The sequence below is a fragment of the Stigmatopora nigra genome, chromosome 16, assembly GCF_051989575.1.
Source record: "Stigmatopora nigra isolate UIUO_SnigA chromosome 16, RoL_Snig_1.1, whole genome shotgun sequence".
NCBI lineage: Eukaryota > Metazoa > Chordata > Actinopteri > Syngnathiformes > Syngnathidae > Stigmatopora > Stigmatopora nigra.
The window spans coordinates 3,810,201-3,827,059 of NC_135523.1; the positions used below are offsets into that span (position 1 = coordinate 3,810,201).

A 16,859-nucleotide genomic window follows, 5' to 3' on the forward strand; every position below is an offset into this window, starting at 1 on the left:
ACGATGAACTCATCCCAGCAAAATTAAAGAAATCATATTTTAGAACCCATCATCTTAAATTAAATCCACTATGTTTCCCTCTTTAGATCTAACGTTTGACAGTTTTTATGACTGTAGTATGTCTGTTTTATATTGGTATTATTTCAATTTGTTCTATAATATGACTTACATTTACAAGTGTTAGTGGTCCACTGACATTAATATAGTCACCCAGTAATCATAAATGACCTGGCTTGTGTTGACAGGTTTTACTGTCTATGTCGGAGTTAGATAAGATAGACTGCACAGTATTCTCGTTTGCTTTGGAGTAACCATGTTGGGCTATGTGCCAGACTCCCTGCAAAGCGACATTGACACACTGACTGAGCTTTGTACATTTATGGGATTGCAGTATGTCTGCAAATTTTGTTGTTGTTGTTTGGCATTAAGGATATGGTTAATTTCACGAGGAATAGGGTTATATTTCAATAATTATCTAGATAGAACAATGCAGGGTAGATATTTGATCCTTGTAATTAATTTGTTGCCTTTAATGTCCATTTATATATAAATATCATACCAATTTTTCCCCTTGTCTTCCATTTAGAACCTGTTTGTTTTCTGAGTCAGTCTGCAGTCCATATTTGTATTATCTTGCTTATTTTATTTCTTGTTATTTCATTTTGCAATATCCCTTCCTTCCTCTCTGTGTTTTTCCTTTCATTTAATTCTTTCTGGAACCAGACTGGAATTTCTCATCAAGCTGAGAGGGTTATTTCTACTCTCTCTTCTTGTCCTGTACACTTTGGTTCACTCCCATCTAGTCTCTCTCCCCTTCCCCTAATGTTCAGCAGTGTTTTTTTTTTTTTTGGCACCCCACTGGTGTTTATGAGCCAAGGATTTAAAAAGCAGCACTCTTCTCGGACACTCCTAACTTTTCTTGCCAATCGTTCACGCATTCATCTATTTATCCCGGGTCTGTAACGCGTACTCAAACCACTCCGCCTGTGTCATAGGGCCTGGGTTAATGAGCTTAGCATGTGCAGCGCAGCTTGGAACCTTGCTTTCTGTTGTTGTGTTTTTAGGCACCCTCGGTGGGTTGCGAGAGAACGAGCCGGGACCTCCTCTCTGCCTCTCCTCCCCTGTTTGAAGGCTACCTGACATCATTCTTTCTCTCTCTCCTCCACTCTATCGAAAAGCTTTGTCAAAACTGCTTAGTTGTCGCATCACCTCTCGTGCAGCTGCATCTTTTCCTTTCTTAATTTCAACAACTTCTTGCCAAAATGTACCGGAATACATGGATTTCTAATTACCTCAGCCAGTCCAGGTTTTGCAGTGAAGGTAAGAGCATTGGTTATGTCGTAGGTTTAAGAATCAGTTTTGAGGTTGGTGACACATTCCTTAGATTGAGGAGCTGTTGCTATGGTGGTTGTCGGGTGATGTACAGCAGACCTGTTTCTTTTCTCTTCAACGGGCTTCTTTTCAGCCAGCTGTCGTTGCATTGCAGCTGTAGCCCCCAAGGACAGTAGAGTAGAGAGAAAGGACTCCTGACTGTGCAGTGTTATTTTTCTATGCCTAGGCAGGCATCTATTTCTAAGATGTGCATTTACATGGTCTTAAACTTTATGATTAATTCAATCAAGAGTATGTTACTGCAATATCAGAGTATAAACTGGCAATCAGTGCTCTATGGTGGCATGGTAAACACAAAATATTTCATGCAGTGCTTATATCGGACACTTGAATTGCACAAGTAGTTATATTGTGTGTTGAGGCAGCACGTTTTTGAGTATTTTTCACTATAGCTGTGAATGCAATGGAGTCAGTGTTTTTAGACTGTTTTTGTTTTCAATTGCCACTATTTATATGTACTTTTTTTTGTCACGGTTGCCTTATTGTCAAATGATGAACCACAGACTCTCACTGGGGCTCATCTATGACCCACTACGATGCTGAACCTTCATTTACGGCTATATTCAGTGTTTGCTTCTATGTACTGATGATATATTCAAATAAAGGCCATTGCATCAGGTCAAACTAAACTCTTTAGACTTAATAATGTATGTGCAAATGACTTTTTGCACTGGTGACTGACCAAGAATTTTCGTCTGCTTCTCATTACTACCCCTGCTTGTGATGTTTTTGGAGTTTTGAGACCTTCTTACCCCAGGTGGGAATAACTTGCAATCCACAAGGAGCTGCTCACAGTTTGAGGCTTTTATGCCTTATTCGAGGAGGTTGCTTGATTGGACATCAATGTTCTTTGCTGCCAGTTTTCTACCTCACTGTTAAAAGTTCCAATGCTTAAATTCAGTCATCATATGAAAGGAGTCAATTGTTTACATCCGTATTAAGCTTATTCAGTCTTTCAGGACTGCACACGGACTGGTATTCTAATTCTTATTGGCATTGAAAGCCTAATTGGTTTATTGTTGAAGACTTTTGTTAAATCTCAGAGTTTGCAGCCTGGGTCTTGCCTCTTTTTGTGACTTCCCATCTGTTTTGTAAGGCTTTGCCTTCCTAAGCTTTTCTCAGTAATGCTTTGGTCACAATTTGAGGATGTTGCCCTCTATGAATGGTGCATGCAGTCTAAGTGTGAGGGTGAGTAATTACTTGGAGAAGGAGACGTCTGTGTGCATTCACGCACGCACTCAGCGTGATGTAATGCAGTCAGCTAAAGGATGACATGTTTCCTTTTGGTCGCTGTAATCCCCAGCATCAAAGTTAATCCTATATATCACCTTGAACATATGTTTCGTCCTCTGTTGGTTGTCTGGTTTTGTATTTCTTAAAGTTTGACATTATTTGAGAGACAAACTGAAATCATTTTATATATAGCTATGTGTTAATTTGATTAATTTTAGGGATCTTGCACAATTAGACACCTTTTTATTTAAAACCTTCTCACGTTTCAGATTTAAAATCAGTCCATGGGTGGATGACATCACTCCTATTTTTTTTACAGTGTAAATTTAAGACAAGGTATTGTTGAAAGGATTCCAGTAGCATTCTTAGTGTTTTTTTTTTCAGGTGCAGTCTGACTATGCATTCCAGTGTGTGTCAGAGGCTTTGATTATCATGTAGTTTTTTTTCCTTTCTTATTTAAATATGTTTTGCCCAATTGAGGCTGATTTAAAGCATCAACCCAAGCATGCAGAATAGAACACACAGATAAGAGATTGAGGGGTTTGTGTCCTGGTTTTTGGGGGTAAGAAGGGAATTTTTTGGGTGGGGCTGCAGTGAAGCAAGTGCGTGAGTCAGCCTTGGAGTCAACTCGGAGGGGATGGAATGGGACCATATGTTTTGTCCTCAATTTGAGTGGATAGAAAAAAAATGTCAAGTAATTTTGCCTTCTCCTTATATGTATTTTTTAAAAATAATGTCCCTGATTGTCCCAACCTGCAATGCAAGGCAATCTTGATGTATGATCAGACTTAACAGTGCCTTTAGCACACCAGCTGTTACTAAAAAGCCACGGGCCATGACCTCATACTCACTCAGATACTTAAGATATCGAAGCAACGATGTAATTCAATAATGACTTCTGTGTCGCTGAGGTCTGATGACAAAATATCTTTGGGAACAACAGGATACTTAGTAGTGTTTTTTTTTTTCAAATGTGCTTCAGCAAGATAGGGTTACTACTGTTTTCTCACATAATCCATTTTGTTTCAGGAAGTTCCCATGAGTGTGATCTTTCAAAGCCCAACCCAGTTGCAAATACTAAAGCTGATGATGATGTAAATGGGTCATTATTTATGAATTATTTCTCCTCTCTGTCCTCAGGATTCACAAGTGACGGACTTGGCAATACCAGATTGCTACAGAAGAGAGCACTTAGGTAAAGTACCATGTTTTAAGTGCCGTTTTTTAAATGCTATACACAGTAGCTGAATAAAATAGATTGTCTATAATGATAATTTTAAACAATTTGAACCTTCTCAAATCATGTTTTTACCCCCAATTCAAAAGTAAAGTACTGTAAAATTGTTCTTTTTATGCACTCAGTTTTCTAACTCCACTTTTCAGAAAATTTGGACATATCTTATGATTTTTTGTCAAATTACGGATAATAAAATCAATAGAGGCACTGAATTAAGTCCATTCTGCAGGGTACAACACTTAAAGCTTGATTTTGCTTCAGAAGTAACAGCAGGTCCACCTCAAACATAGCCATTGTCTATGGATGACCTTAAGTAAATGTTTAAAGTCACCTTCCAGCCTGTTCGCATAGCCTACTGCAGTATTCGAGGCACTGCTGAGAATGCTGGCGGCCTGTCAAATACACCACCCAGCCTACAAATTAGCCTACATACTGTTAAGTTACCTTTGCGCCAGTAACACAAGTGTGGGAAAGACACACAAAGGAATTGTCAATGCAGTGGTCAAATGAAGCAATCTGTGTTTTTTTGTAAATTTAGTTTTTTCTTATAACACTACACTGTGGTTCCTGGAAAGGACAAAAAAACGCACAGAACTATGTCCCCTCCGCACATCTGGATCATATTTTTTGGTGGTTTTAGATCAAATAGCCAGAGATTTAGTGTAGATCTGTTTGAGAACAAAAGGTTTGGCGACACTAAACTTTATCATAATTGAAGTTCCTTGCTGACGTGACTCTGTCCAAAACAAAGATTTATGATAATTTAATCAAATGTATTTATTTTAAACAGTTCTCCCTCCAGCAGTTTGACATACTTTTTATCATAACCTTGTTACTGACTATAAACAGGATAAATAATGTAATTTTTTCCCCTTTTTATTTTCCATCAATGACAGTCCTTGTTCTGTACTTACTAATTTGAACTTGTGCTTTAAACCCAGCTTTCAAAAGGAATTCTCCATCGATGACCTTGGTGACCCAGTTAAAGTTGCCAAGGATTTAGATGGTGATCTCTTGAGTAATCTCAGCAAAGGTATGGAACTCTTTATATCTGTTCGAAAATGATTTTTTTAAAGTTTTACACTGTTATATTGTTTGAGTCATATATTAACTTGAATATTGGAATTAACTGACTAGATTTTTCCTTGACACCCCCAGTATCTGAGTTGAGGAAACGATTTGAAGGCGTTATCACAAGCAAAACTGACTGGGAAATGAACAGGTAGGGACCTCATATTGCTTATTGTCCTACCATATTGATGATACTTTCGATGATCCTGCCATTTGTATGTGTGTTTGTAGAAAGGAGCGTATCGCTCGACGATTGGAAGGCATCGAGGGTGAAGTGCATCCATCTCTTCTACCCAACTTGGTAGCCAATCGACTTCTGGAAGAAGATACACCACGATATACCAGAGCTTCTGACCCCTGTGAAGCTTGCGGTGGTGCGACATACTGTCAAACAATACTTAGATCTTGGCATACAGAAATGAAACCTAATTTGCATCTCCTGTAGTTACAGTGCAAAGGTATGGAACGGAAGGTTTTGAAAATCCAGATGTCCAGCCTAGAGTTCCTGAGCGACAGTCCAGAACGCAATTCAGATCTGACCCCATAGCCTCCAATCATACTGATCACACCCATACTTTGTCATCTACCCCCAGAGGGGCTCCAGAACTGGAATCCAAAGCGGAAAGAATTGCCCGCTACAAGGCTGAGCGCCGTCGGCAGCTCGCCGAGCGCTATGGCATCTCTTTGGACCAAGAGCCGGACACGGATCATCGCTTTACTCGCCTCCAGAAAGAATCTGAGGCCCTCGAGACCCGTAAAAAAGCAGATCTTGATCAGAGTGACATCACTATGAATTCTTACCCATCTACCAGTAGCCCAAAAAGAGGGCAAACTGCACCCCAGCACGGCTATCCGGAGAGCAGCTACGAAACCAGCCGAAGTCGAGTCGACTCCTTTTCCGAGAGGGAGAAACGTATGAACCTGGAGAATCAACGTAGGGCAGCTCCAGCTGAACCATCCGCTTACATGGATGTCACGTCATTGTCCTCCAATACCCGGGTTCCTGCTAAGGACTACTCAGTCGAAAGCCTGCCACCAAGCTCACCCAAGATGAGCAAACGACCTTCGCTTACCACGCCCAAACATGGAGTGTCGCCTGGTGACCTCTTTATCGAGCAGCAGGCCCAGAATATACTCAACAGACAAGGGTGAGTTGTCTTAGTGATCCTTCTTCTTTTCAGCTTATTTTGTTTAGGTTTTTTCTTTGTTTTTCCTGTTGGTGATAGTTCTGAATTGGCGATACTTCATGATAAAATACTGTATAACATATTGAGAAACTTCAGGTTCAACTTCAGGACATTATGTTGCAACAGTCCTGAGCAAAGTTATTATTTATGGCAACACATTGGTTCTTATAATGGTCCACCCGTGCAGTATTTGTTTAAAATTGTACTTTTGACTGGATAAGATTCCAAGTTCCCAGTTGTTTTCTTTCCCCACTTAATTGGCAAAGCTCGATTGAGTATGCCAAACCTATTTAGAACAATGGGTTCTATGTGTATTGATCTAATCATTTAGTTTATTTTAACGTTTTAAAGGCAACTGCCAGTGTTCAAAATTCTATCATTTTCAAATTTTCTCTATTGGATACTTCTGTCAATATAACAATAGTCAAATGTTCACTTTTTGTAGAACGCCAACATTCATTCCTAAAATGTTTAAGTAACAAAGGCCCTGCTACCAATTATGAAGTCTGCATGAAAAAAAACACAGATTGAGTTTTATCAGTTGCCTATACATTCATATATTTCCCTTCAATGGTCCAGTACAAGGGCAAATCTGTGCTCAAATTGGTTCCTTGAGACTGATGCTGATGGTGACACCCCCACCTTAATCAACTGGCCCTCGAGGTACACCAAAAAAAGTTTCCCACCCCAAAATCACCCTCATGTCCCCGTCCGGCTGGGCTTTCTCCATCAAGCCTTAAGAGCAGTGCTTCTTAAACTGTCAGCTCAAGACGCTTAGTATCTGTACTTGTCAAAGTTATTTTAATATTTACATTGTATCTGTTTAAACATCTTAGCATCCCGAACTGATCAGACAACCCTTAAGAATCTCTGCTTTTGAGTTTTGACAGCCGGCTGGCCCCATCGTCATCATGCTTACCGTGCGAGTTTCCGTACCCTATCTTAAGACAATAACTTCATTCATCACCTCATTCCGGTGTGACCAGTTGGATCCCTTTACTGAAATATTATACTCTGAAATAACGGACACCCTATTAACGAAATGTAGTACTATAGCACTTTTCATTTGTGGTAGCAATTAACAGAGTGACAATCACTGCTGAATATATGCACAACTTTGTACTTTTTAGAACATAGTTGCACTCTTAATATCAACTACTAAAATTCTGTACTCATTTTTTTATTGCATTGACTGTTGATGACCTACATTAGACTGTCACTTTTTTAAAATCTTGTTTCTTTGAATGCAAATCTTTGCAATAACTCGTTGTATAAAATCACAACATTTCTAGATATATTGCCTGTTAATATATAGTGATTTTTGTATTATGAATTCAGCAATTCATCTCAAAAGAAATGAATTTAATTTCCTTTTATCCATTATTGAAAGGGTGCTCTTTCAAATTGACTTTTTCATTGAGTATTTGATGCCATGTACAGTAGTAAAATCATAGTTTAGTTTGCTGATTGTAGGCATGACCATGTAACCCATGCTTAATTCAACTATTCTATTTTATAGCCACAAGGTTAATGAATATGTACAACAGGAGGGTTGCGTATGTGATGAAACGTCACATTTTTGACCATGGAGAAGGACTTCTTGTTTTCAGTTAATGGCACAAACACATTCTTAGCCTTTTTTTGCCAAATTTGACTAGGAAAGTAATTAAATGGGCACATATTAACTATCTGTCTGTCTCCTTGAAGAATTCGAGTTAGGGAAAGGCTTGCAAAAGAAGATGGTCACCAGAAGAGCCCAGAGCCGGCAGTTTTTGCCGAAGCTCCGACATATCTCAAGCAGTATCAGCATCAGACGTCGGCGCGGTACAACGCAGAACTATCTATCCCTCAGCACAACCACTCCCATCATCCACAAGCCCCTTTCTCTCAATCTGGGTCAGGACCAGACACTGTTGGGTACCCCAGTTATCTGTCCATGACCTCTTGTAACGAAGAAAGTCAGGAGAAGGTTGGCATTCGAACCGAAGGGATCCTGCATAGCAAGAAAGCAGTACTACCCTCGGAGGTCCGCCGCCGAGAGAAGAGTACTGAGGACCCCTGCCGAGGAAGAGGAGAAGAAGCTAGAAGCTCCAAAGTGTATACGGAGAATGAAGTTCCTCCAAGAAGAGGTCACAGAGGCCGAACAAGATGGGCAACAGCTGAACCCTTCGACCAGCAACAGGAAAACAGCAACAAGTTAAGAGAGCGTGAAAATGCCATTTACGTCTACAAAGGAGTATCTGCATCACATATCCAGCCTAAGGCAGCACAGGCAAGACCAGGGCGAGGTTCCATCCCAGATGTTGATGGTCAAGAACAAAGTGTTAGGAGCTTGCATCACTATCCACAGCATCCGCAGGATAATCACCAGGACAGCCGTGTGTCTGTGGCCCAGCTTCGAAATTCTTACATGGAGAGTTCTACTACTACCGCACCTTCGAGCAGACACAGAAGTGAACTGTAGGTGGAAAAAACAACTTTTAAGAACTTGCTGATGTGGACCTCACATTTGTGCTTGTTGACTAATAACGGCCATTGATTAACCTGCAACTTTGTTTCCAACTCGGACATTTTTTTTCTTCTTTTATAGCACCAGAAACTTGTATCTGCAGCCAACAAGTATTTCTAACCTATACACTAACACACATGCATGTGCTTAGTGCCATTCTTTATTTGTGTGTGTAACTTCTTGAGGAAATCCCTCATTGACTCTTTCACTCTCCCCTGTATTTTCTTTCCTTTTTGAATATGTTTGCCACATTCTCCCGTGTGGGCCCTCCAGTGATGAAGTCAAAGGGGATGACGGCCAAAGAGGCAACCAAGCATGGGACCGGGGCCATAGACCCCTTCAGTATATCGATCCTGGGGAGTGTAGAAAGACATCCGAGAGGTTTAGGACGCAGCCCATCACGTGTTTTGAGCGCCAGGAGACTGTTAGGTATTGCTTTGCATGAAGCGATGCATGGTACCGCAGGATAAAACCTGAATAGTGTCTTAAGCATTTTGTCGTTGGTGCATTATATAACATTTAGTAGGAAATCTGAAATCACATGACTACATGAGCATACATTTGCTCTCTGCGTTCCCTTTTGCCCTCTTAATATTATTAGCAAACTGTAGCAATGATTAAATGTCAAAGGTTGTTCTGATTGGGCCTCCCGGCAGTGGTCATTACATGTGATCTTAGTTGCAAAGCATGAATTGTCCTTTTGTTGGTGGAACTGAACCGGTGTCCGTAATGCTGCTTAATTTGGTAGCTTACTTTGCTTTACTTTTCGTCTAACGCTCACTATAACATTTTCAGCATACCATAATTGTCAGCTACTCACAAAAGTGCTTCTCCTGTTGAGTGTTCTCAATCTGTTTAGTTTTTTTTAATTTCATTTGCATGGGATTTTGCTGATTTGACTAATTTTTGCCTTGTTTGCCTTTTTTTTTCAAGGTCCTCTGTGGCTGCTGACTTCGCTTCCAATGAAGGTAAATTGCTTTTGTTTTGGATTACGCTTATGATATTATGCAGGACTACCGTTAATATAATACAAACACATTGATATTTTTGGGCTTCAATCAATCATACATTCAAGTGGTGTAAATTCTCTGATTATGTCCTTGAGCCTAATGTCGACCTATTTTAAGCACAGCTTAGTGTGGTACTTAGATGTGCTGTTTTAAATTCTGCTTTAATTAGTTCTATATACAAAGCCTTCTTGTACCGAATAGTAGTAGTACATGCATCATTAATCATGGTAAATTGAATTTTTAAAATTGGATTTGTTTTGCAACCTTCCATCGTATATTTTGTAGTTGGGAGGAAAGAAAAAAAAACACACTGTCTTCACTGTTGAGTCGGATGAAACAGGTGTGAGTGGCACGGCCACACGAACAAACACTCTGCTGTTATGTGATATGACATCATCTGGCAAATATGCTTTTTGATTGACGGCTGCCCCTTTTAAGTTGATACAAAATTGTGCCCTATTTTGTTTGTAATATATATCATATTAAAAAATAGATAAGACAATAGCAATAATTTTACTGTACTTGTGTGTGAATGTGATTGATTCAAAGGGTAGTAATACTACATGACAAAATGGTATACTGTTAAATCTGGTATTGGGTGCAACTAGGTTTTCCAATTGATCATTAAATATGACTTATTGTTTTGTAGCCAGATGAATATAAAACGGGATTTTGCAGTCCAATCCAAAGCAAGTATCTTTTTTCCACGAGATTGAAAACCTATTTTATCCTGATTATTATAAGACTATACCTAGTGATGTTTTTTTAAATATATTTTTTAATCTTTGATATTGTGTCTTGATATAGCGGATGAAGAAAAGCTTGATGAACGGGCTAAACTGAGTGTAGCAGCCAAGCGGTCTCTCTTCAGGGTGAGCTTTTATGTTCTGCTTGACCTCTTCCTATGTGATGTTCTTTGTGTCAGAGCATTTTTTATCAGGTTGTTCCAAACTTAGCTCGGTGGATATATACTCCAAGTCAAAGATTTTTTTTTTTACTCCCTACTTCACAGTACAGTGCTTCAAAACATACAACTATTGATTTGTTTTCACTGCATTCTTTGGATCCTTGTGGCACATTGCATTAGAACAAGCATTCCCTTCAGCGTGAGTGTGAAATTGGCATCAAGCATTCTGGGTAGTCTGAGGAATCCTATTTCCCAAGCAGTTCTGACAACAGATGCTATCTGTGTGATCAGTCTTTTAACATTGTAAACATTTCTGGTGCAAAAAACAACAATTCATTGTTGATGACGCACATTGCTATTATTCCAATCCTCAGGAACTGGAGAAAAACATCGGAACGGGTAAACCTCGATCCAGGAATGCGGCAGTTGACCGGAGGCTGAGGCGAACGCAGGACCGGTCCAGAACTCAACCGGTCACCACTGAAGAGGTGGTCATCGCCGCCACGTAAGTCTCTACCACTGGATACTAAATACTCTTTATAGCAGACATGAACAAAAATATGTATCCTGACATTGTCTGCATTCCAGCATTTCATTTGTAAAGACTGTCCATAGATTTTCAAATGAAATCTGAAAATTTGTGTGGGCTGACAACCAACATTCTTTGTCAATTCCCCCTTCTCTGACCTTCCTGATTTTCTCTGCTCTTTTCTCTGTTGTTAATGTATGTTTGACTTCACTGTATGTCCATGTCCTGGATCACTGTAGTTCCCCCAATCATTTGTCACCAACTATGGGTGTTCACACAGCTGTGGCGCACTTGTCTAGTCCCACTCTAGTTAGCGGCACCCTCCATGCAAGCAGGTATACATGCGTGTGCACCAATCATACGATAGATCATTATGCATCGCTTGAAGTGTTTTGGATGCACCCTTTATGCACGCTTATTTTTTTCCTCTCTCCTTAAATGTTTCTGTTACATTCATAAATGTACAGGGGTCTAAAACTTGTGTGGCAGGGTCTAATTGTGGTCCAATTTGGAGCGCCTATTTGACATTCAGTTGTAGTGTTAGTGATGCCCATATATATTTTACAATGGGCAAATAAAAGGCAAATGTATTTTAAATATATTATGAACATTTGGGGTTCTGACCTAATAGGACTAAATTTATTTTCTGCATGTCTAGTGTCAGGTTGCATTCTGAATTCTGAAACAACACACTATCTCACCAATTATGCGGACAAACAGTGTGTACAGTGCATTTTCTTGGATTACATGAGGTCACCGCAACTAAGTATTTCATTTCTATTTCCCGGACATCAACCCGTCATCAGTCTGCAGGCATCGTCATATCACGGCGCGAGCAAGAGGGAGCCGGAGCCAGAGACTCAGCGAGCACCACCACTTGCACAAGCGGCTCCGATGGAGGAACAATCGCAGGCGGCCCAGGAGGAGCCGGATCTGTGCACGCTGAGCCTGGCGGAGAAGATGGCGCTATTTAATCGCTTGGCTCAACCCCCCACCAGGGTTACTCGAACTAGGGGGGACACCCGCCAGCGCAGGAACAACGCCCGCTATCAGACGCAACCCATCACTCTGGGGGATATGGAGCAGGTAGGGAAATTAGCCATTGATGGAAATAAGTGCAATCCTATTCATTTTTTTGGTATTGTTAGTGAATTTTTTAAAACTTGTGGATAGGATTTATAATTATAATTTAGTGGTGTTAAGCGAACCTAATTTGCATTGGTTACCTTTTAAAGTACAGAAGTAAAACAAAAAAGGCAAACAAAAGATCTTTTATGAGCCAACAAGTGCTTTGAATTATTAATATGTACACTAAGCGAGAAAATTATACACATAATTGAAGTAATAAATTGTAAGCCTTTGCATACTCAGTCAGCATTGCATATTTCTCATACAAAAAAATCTGGATGTTTACAAAATGTAATGATTACTACAAAGCTCACGTGAACAAAAATGTAAAACTAGCTGCTTAGGGCCTTAATTTTTTTGCAGTTAATGAAGACCCCATTATTATTTCTTTTTATGTTAAACCAAGGATTTTGGCTATGCATATATTTCTACTCAGGAGCCTTCAGATTTAGACATCCAAGATGAACAGAAACAAAGTGAGATGCTGGTAGAACTCCACCAAGTAAGCGTGCACAAGTTAGACCGAGCGCTTATCGAAAACATTTCTGTCTTCACGTGACTTGCGTGCGCCAGATCGCATCTTAAATTCAGGCTTCATGGCCTGACTCCACTATGACTGCCCAGTGCATGGCTCGAGCTTCTTGTTGACTCATTGCCGTCGTCCTGCTTTGTCAGTGAAGCGATAGTGTCACTTTTAGACAATCTGCTCTGGTTTCAAGCATCAAAATGCATTTGTGGTTCACTTAGGCTGAATGTGGCTCTTTCTTGTCTTATTTTTTTCTTTTTTTCTTCATCAAATGTTTCCCATGATGGCACCTAAACAGAATATTTTTCAGAGAATAATAAAATATTTAGGTTCCCTCGCCTCAAATTTCCAAAGTGGCAACACTATCTACATAAGAATTCACCCTTAATTACAGTTTCAAATTTTATGCTAAGTAGATTGAAGGTCTTGCATGGTTTTCACTGAGAATTAAATTTCATGTACATTATGGGGCCAACACTGAATTTTGAGCAGATTTGAGTGGGCATGGCTTTATGATATGACTCCATTGTCATAGCAGATTTTGCATCAAATCAGGCATTCTTGTTAGTCAGCATGATTCTATCCATTTTTGTGTCGTAATATCATCTCAACTTCCATTAACAATCGTCATGCCTTACATTTATCTTCCTTTTCAGCTTCAAAACGGCACAGGCGCACAGTTCGAGCAGCTCCCATCATCCTCTGCACTTAAAGATGATGGCACCGTATCGACTGACTATGCAGGGGACATCCATTTAACAAGTGTGTCAGGAGGTAATAGGCCTCACGACCCCTTGGACAACTACGATGCACCTTATCGATCATCGCGACGTGTTGAAGAAGAAACGGAGCTGGCACGGGGGAAGCGGAGGTTGCCCTCCCCGGATGGAGCCGTCAAACAAGAGGAGGAGCAGTGGCCATCCAAAGAGAGCCTTGATGAAAACATGCACAAGTCAAACTGTCCCACCTCGCTGGAAAAATGGGAACAAAAGAGTTATCCGAGGGAGGAAATGTGCTATGTTGCATGCCAGAGGAGAAAAACATTCAGTGGAGGTGAGGACATTACAGAATTGCTGTGTACACTGAAAAAAAACATAATAATTTAAGACTTAGAGCAGCTAACACAACTAAAAGTTATTGCCATTCTACTTCAAGACATTTTTGATAGGGATGAGAATACAAAAACAGTGTGCAGCAAAATGCAACTTTAACTTATTTGAGTTTTTAACAGAAATTTTGCTAGTATGTTAAAATATGACCCTAAAATCTGCCCAACTCCTAACAGTACTTTTCAGCCAATGGGGTGTTTTTTATTTTATTTTATTGATTGCATTGCTGTACATCTATCTGCCGTAGAGCTGCCCGAGCCCACTTTGATGAGGTCCAGAGCGGCATCAGCTTCATCTAGGAGTGCCTTCCAGCCCACAGAAACCGACTTATACTCTGATTACAAAGAGCTAAGAACTGAACTGGAGGACAACATGTGTGATGCCATGGCAGCTAAACACATGTCCATCAAACAGAGGTAAGCTTATGATATATTTTATTCAAGTTTTTTCACCAAATAGATTATATGGGTTACTTGGTTTAGAAATATTTAAGTTACTCACTAATCCATGATAATACTGTGATAATCAAGTAAATATTTATATGAAAAAAACACTCAAATTCATTGAGTATATAGAAAGAAATCTCACTTAAAGTTAATATTTAGATAAAAAAACGCTTGACCATAAATACAAAACAGTCAAAACTAATGCTTAATGCTGATGTAGTATTTGTGTAAATGAGTTGCTCATTTGTTTCTGAGTGGCATTGTTTTATTTATATACAAAGAAATGAAGGAAATTATGAGAACTTGATTTAAGAAATAATAAATACTTAGTTTGAATTGCAGCCTGGTATTGATTACCACATTACATAAACAAAGTTATGTCACTTTTTCACAGTCATGGTTTTTAAAAGCCTGCACTACTCAGACATAATCATTAGGATCCATATTGACTGATGACATAACGGAACAATGATTAAACTTGTACTAGTGGACTTTTAAAAAATATATATATTATGTTTGAGACCTATGCAAAAGCAATTTTTGCAGAAACCAAATTTCCTTGATATTGTCCAATGTTCCTGAGGTAATTTCATCCTGTTTTGGATGTGTGCAGCCCTCGACACAGAACAGGACATCCCTTCACTGGGTCAGTGAGCACGCTGGCCTTCCTCTGTGGCCCATTGAATTTTTTTTCTCTCTCCATTGTATGTGTTTAAATGGACCCTGTGCTTTCTATTAACGCACTTTGCTTTGTGTTCTCTTGTGGGGTTGTTTTGCAATCTTCTTTGGTTGTGGAGACCTTATTAGCTTGAATATGACAGAAAATTATGGCCTTTTTTGGGGGAATTTATGGACCAATTCCACTTTTTATGCATTTTTATACATAGGGTGGCTTTGCTGAAGAAGAGTGGTGAGGATGACTGGAGGAATAGGATCAACAAGAAGCAGGATGCAGTGAAGGTGGCTGTGGGGGATCATAACGCTCATTTGTGGGAGGTGGAGCAGAGCTTCAAGAAGAAGGTAAGCAGAGGACATCTTGTCATGGTGGCTTTTAGCTTGACATTTTTTTTTAAAGGTGCATCAGAAATAATGTAGAAGGCACACTGCTACACAGCATAGTTTTTTTTTTTAATTTAGTGTTTATAGATAGTGTTTTTGGACAAAATAATGAATGTGTAATGTGTATGTTGGCATGCTGGATGTGTGTATTTGAAGGGTTTGTGTATTTGGAAGGGCAAACAAACTTTAGTTTTGTTTGATTCTGTATAAAACCGCACATTTTTGCACACTCCACCCATGTTATTTTTGCCCATACACGTCTTTTTTTATGATCAATATTTTGTTATTGTTTGATCTAATACTTTTGGACCACATTTAAGATCATTGATAGAAACTCAAGTTTGGTGGTATACTTGTCACTTTTATTTTTTAGCTTTTTATTGATAGAGTATTGGTAAAAGATATCATGAACACACACTTAAAGTTACTGTTATAAAAGTTAAAAACCCTCCATGCACTCCTCGTATATTGCAATGGATATAAAAAGATATAAAAGGCGCCTTTTCCCACGGCTGCTTCTCTGTAGGGCGATGACGAACTGATCATCGACGATCTTGCCGTGTCTGACCAACTCTGGGTAAGGCCAGTTAACTACAAAGTAGTGGTGTTTAACTGCATACATTTAGACTAAAGTTGCTTGTTTATTTTTTTAATGCTTGTGTGCTGATTCTCTTAATAGTAGAAAATTAGTAGAAAATCCAAATTGTCCTTTTTTGTGTGCTGTGAAATCATCTGGTTGGAATTGAAGTGCAGTGCAATTGAGGTGTTCCTGCATAAAAGGTTTCTTCAGCTCTCTTTTCTCTCTCGTGAACCAGAAAATGACGGAGGCTGCGATGGAGTCACAGAGGATCGAGGCCCAGAAGTCCATCCAAGAGAGGAAAGAGCAGATTGAAGCTCAAGAGGATGCCTGGAAGTTCAAAGGCCACGGAGCTGCAAACGATTCCACTCAATTCACTGTGGCTGCACGCATGGCAAAGAAAGGCAAGAAGACACTACTACTACTACTACTACATTTTTAGTGGATATTTCACATTTTAAATGTTGTACTGTTTGTGTGTTTTTGCACCAGGGTTGGCTTCTCCTGCTGCTATACAATCTTTGTCATCATCATCACCATCACCACCTAAATCCAAGAACAGCAGCATTGCAGTCTCCAAACCACATGAAGGTGAGTTATTATTATTATTATTATTATTTTTTTTTTTTAAATTTAAATCCCCTCTTTTGAATGATTTAAAAATATATATATATATATTTATTCTGCTGACACACTGCTAGTTTTTTGGGGCAAATTAATGTACACCAAATGAACATCAACTATTTTATATTGCACTGCATTTTGTAATAATTTTAAATTCAATTCACACTTTTTCTGTATATATCTTTAATAGATGTGGAAGATATGGATTATGATGATGCAGGTTCATATTTTTTAAATTTTCCTATGAAAAAAAACCAACTAAATTGCACAAAAACTAATTTGATTGCTGGTTTCTTAACCTTCCTACAAAATATT

At 39.2% G+C, this 16,859-nt stretch overlaps 1 protein-coding gene across 1 annotated transcript in view; it reads left to right on the forward strand.

The window, feature by feature from the left end:
• The first annotated feature begins 984 nt into the window (after positions 1-984).
• Positions 985-16,859, forward strand: part of svila (supervillin a) — a 32,965-nt gene continuing 17,090 nt past the window's right edge. The window contains exons 1-21 of the mRNA XM_077735933.1: positions 985-1,320; positions 3,766-3,820; positions 4,804-4,895; positions 5,021-5,084; positions 5,165-5,307; positions 5,379-6,081; positions 6,700-6,783; positions 7,828-8,580; positions 8,903-9,058; positions 9,563-9,597; positions 10,447-10,511; positions 10,921-11,051; positions 11,315-11,410; positions 11,882-12,161; positions 12,640-12,705; positions 13,386-13,782; positions 14,086-14,254; positions 15,172-15,304; positions 15,870-15,920; positions 16,159-16,324; positions 16,413-16,511. Coding sequence (XP_077592059.1) covers positions 1,263-1,320; positions 3,766-3,820; positions 4,804-4,895; positions 5,021-5,084; positions 5,165-5,307; positions 5,379-6,081; positions 6,700-6,783; positions 7,828-8,580; positions 8,903-9,058; positions 9,563-9,597; positions 10,447-10,511; positions 10,921-11,051; positions 11,315-11,410; positions 11,882-12,161; positions 12,640-12,705; positions 13,386-13,782; positions 14,086-14,254; positions 15,172-15,304; positions 15,870-15,920; positions 16,159-16,324; positions 16,413-16,511 — 3,796 coding nt within the window. The 5' untranslated portion in view covers positions 985-1,262. The remainder of the gene's footprint in view (positions 1,321-3,765; positions 3,821-4,803; positions 4,896-5,020; positions 5,085-5,164; positions 5,308-5,378; positions 6,082-6,699; positions 6,784-7,827; positions 8,581-8,902; positions 9,059-9,562; positions 9,598-10,446; positions 10,512-10,920; positions 11,052-11,314; positions 11,411-11,881; positions 12,162-12,639; positions 12,706-13,385; positions 13,783-14,085; positions 14,255-15,171; positions 15,305-15,869; positions 15,921-16,158; positions 16,325-16,412; positions 16,512-16,859) is intronic.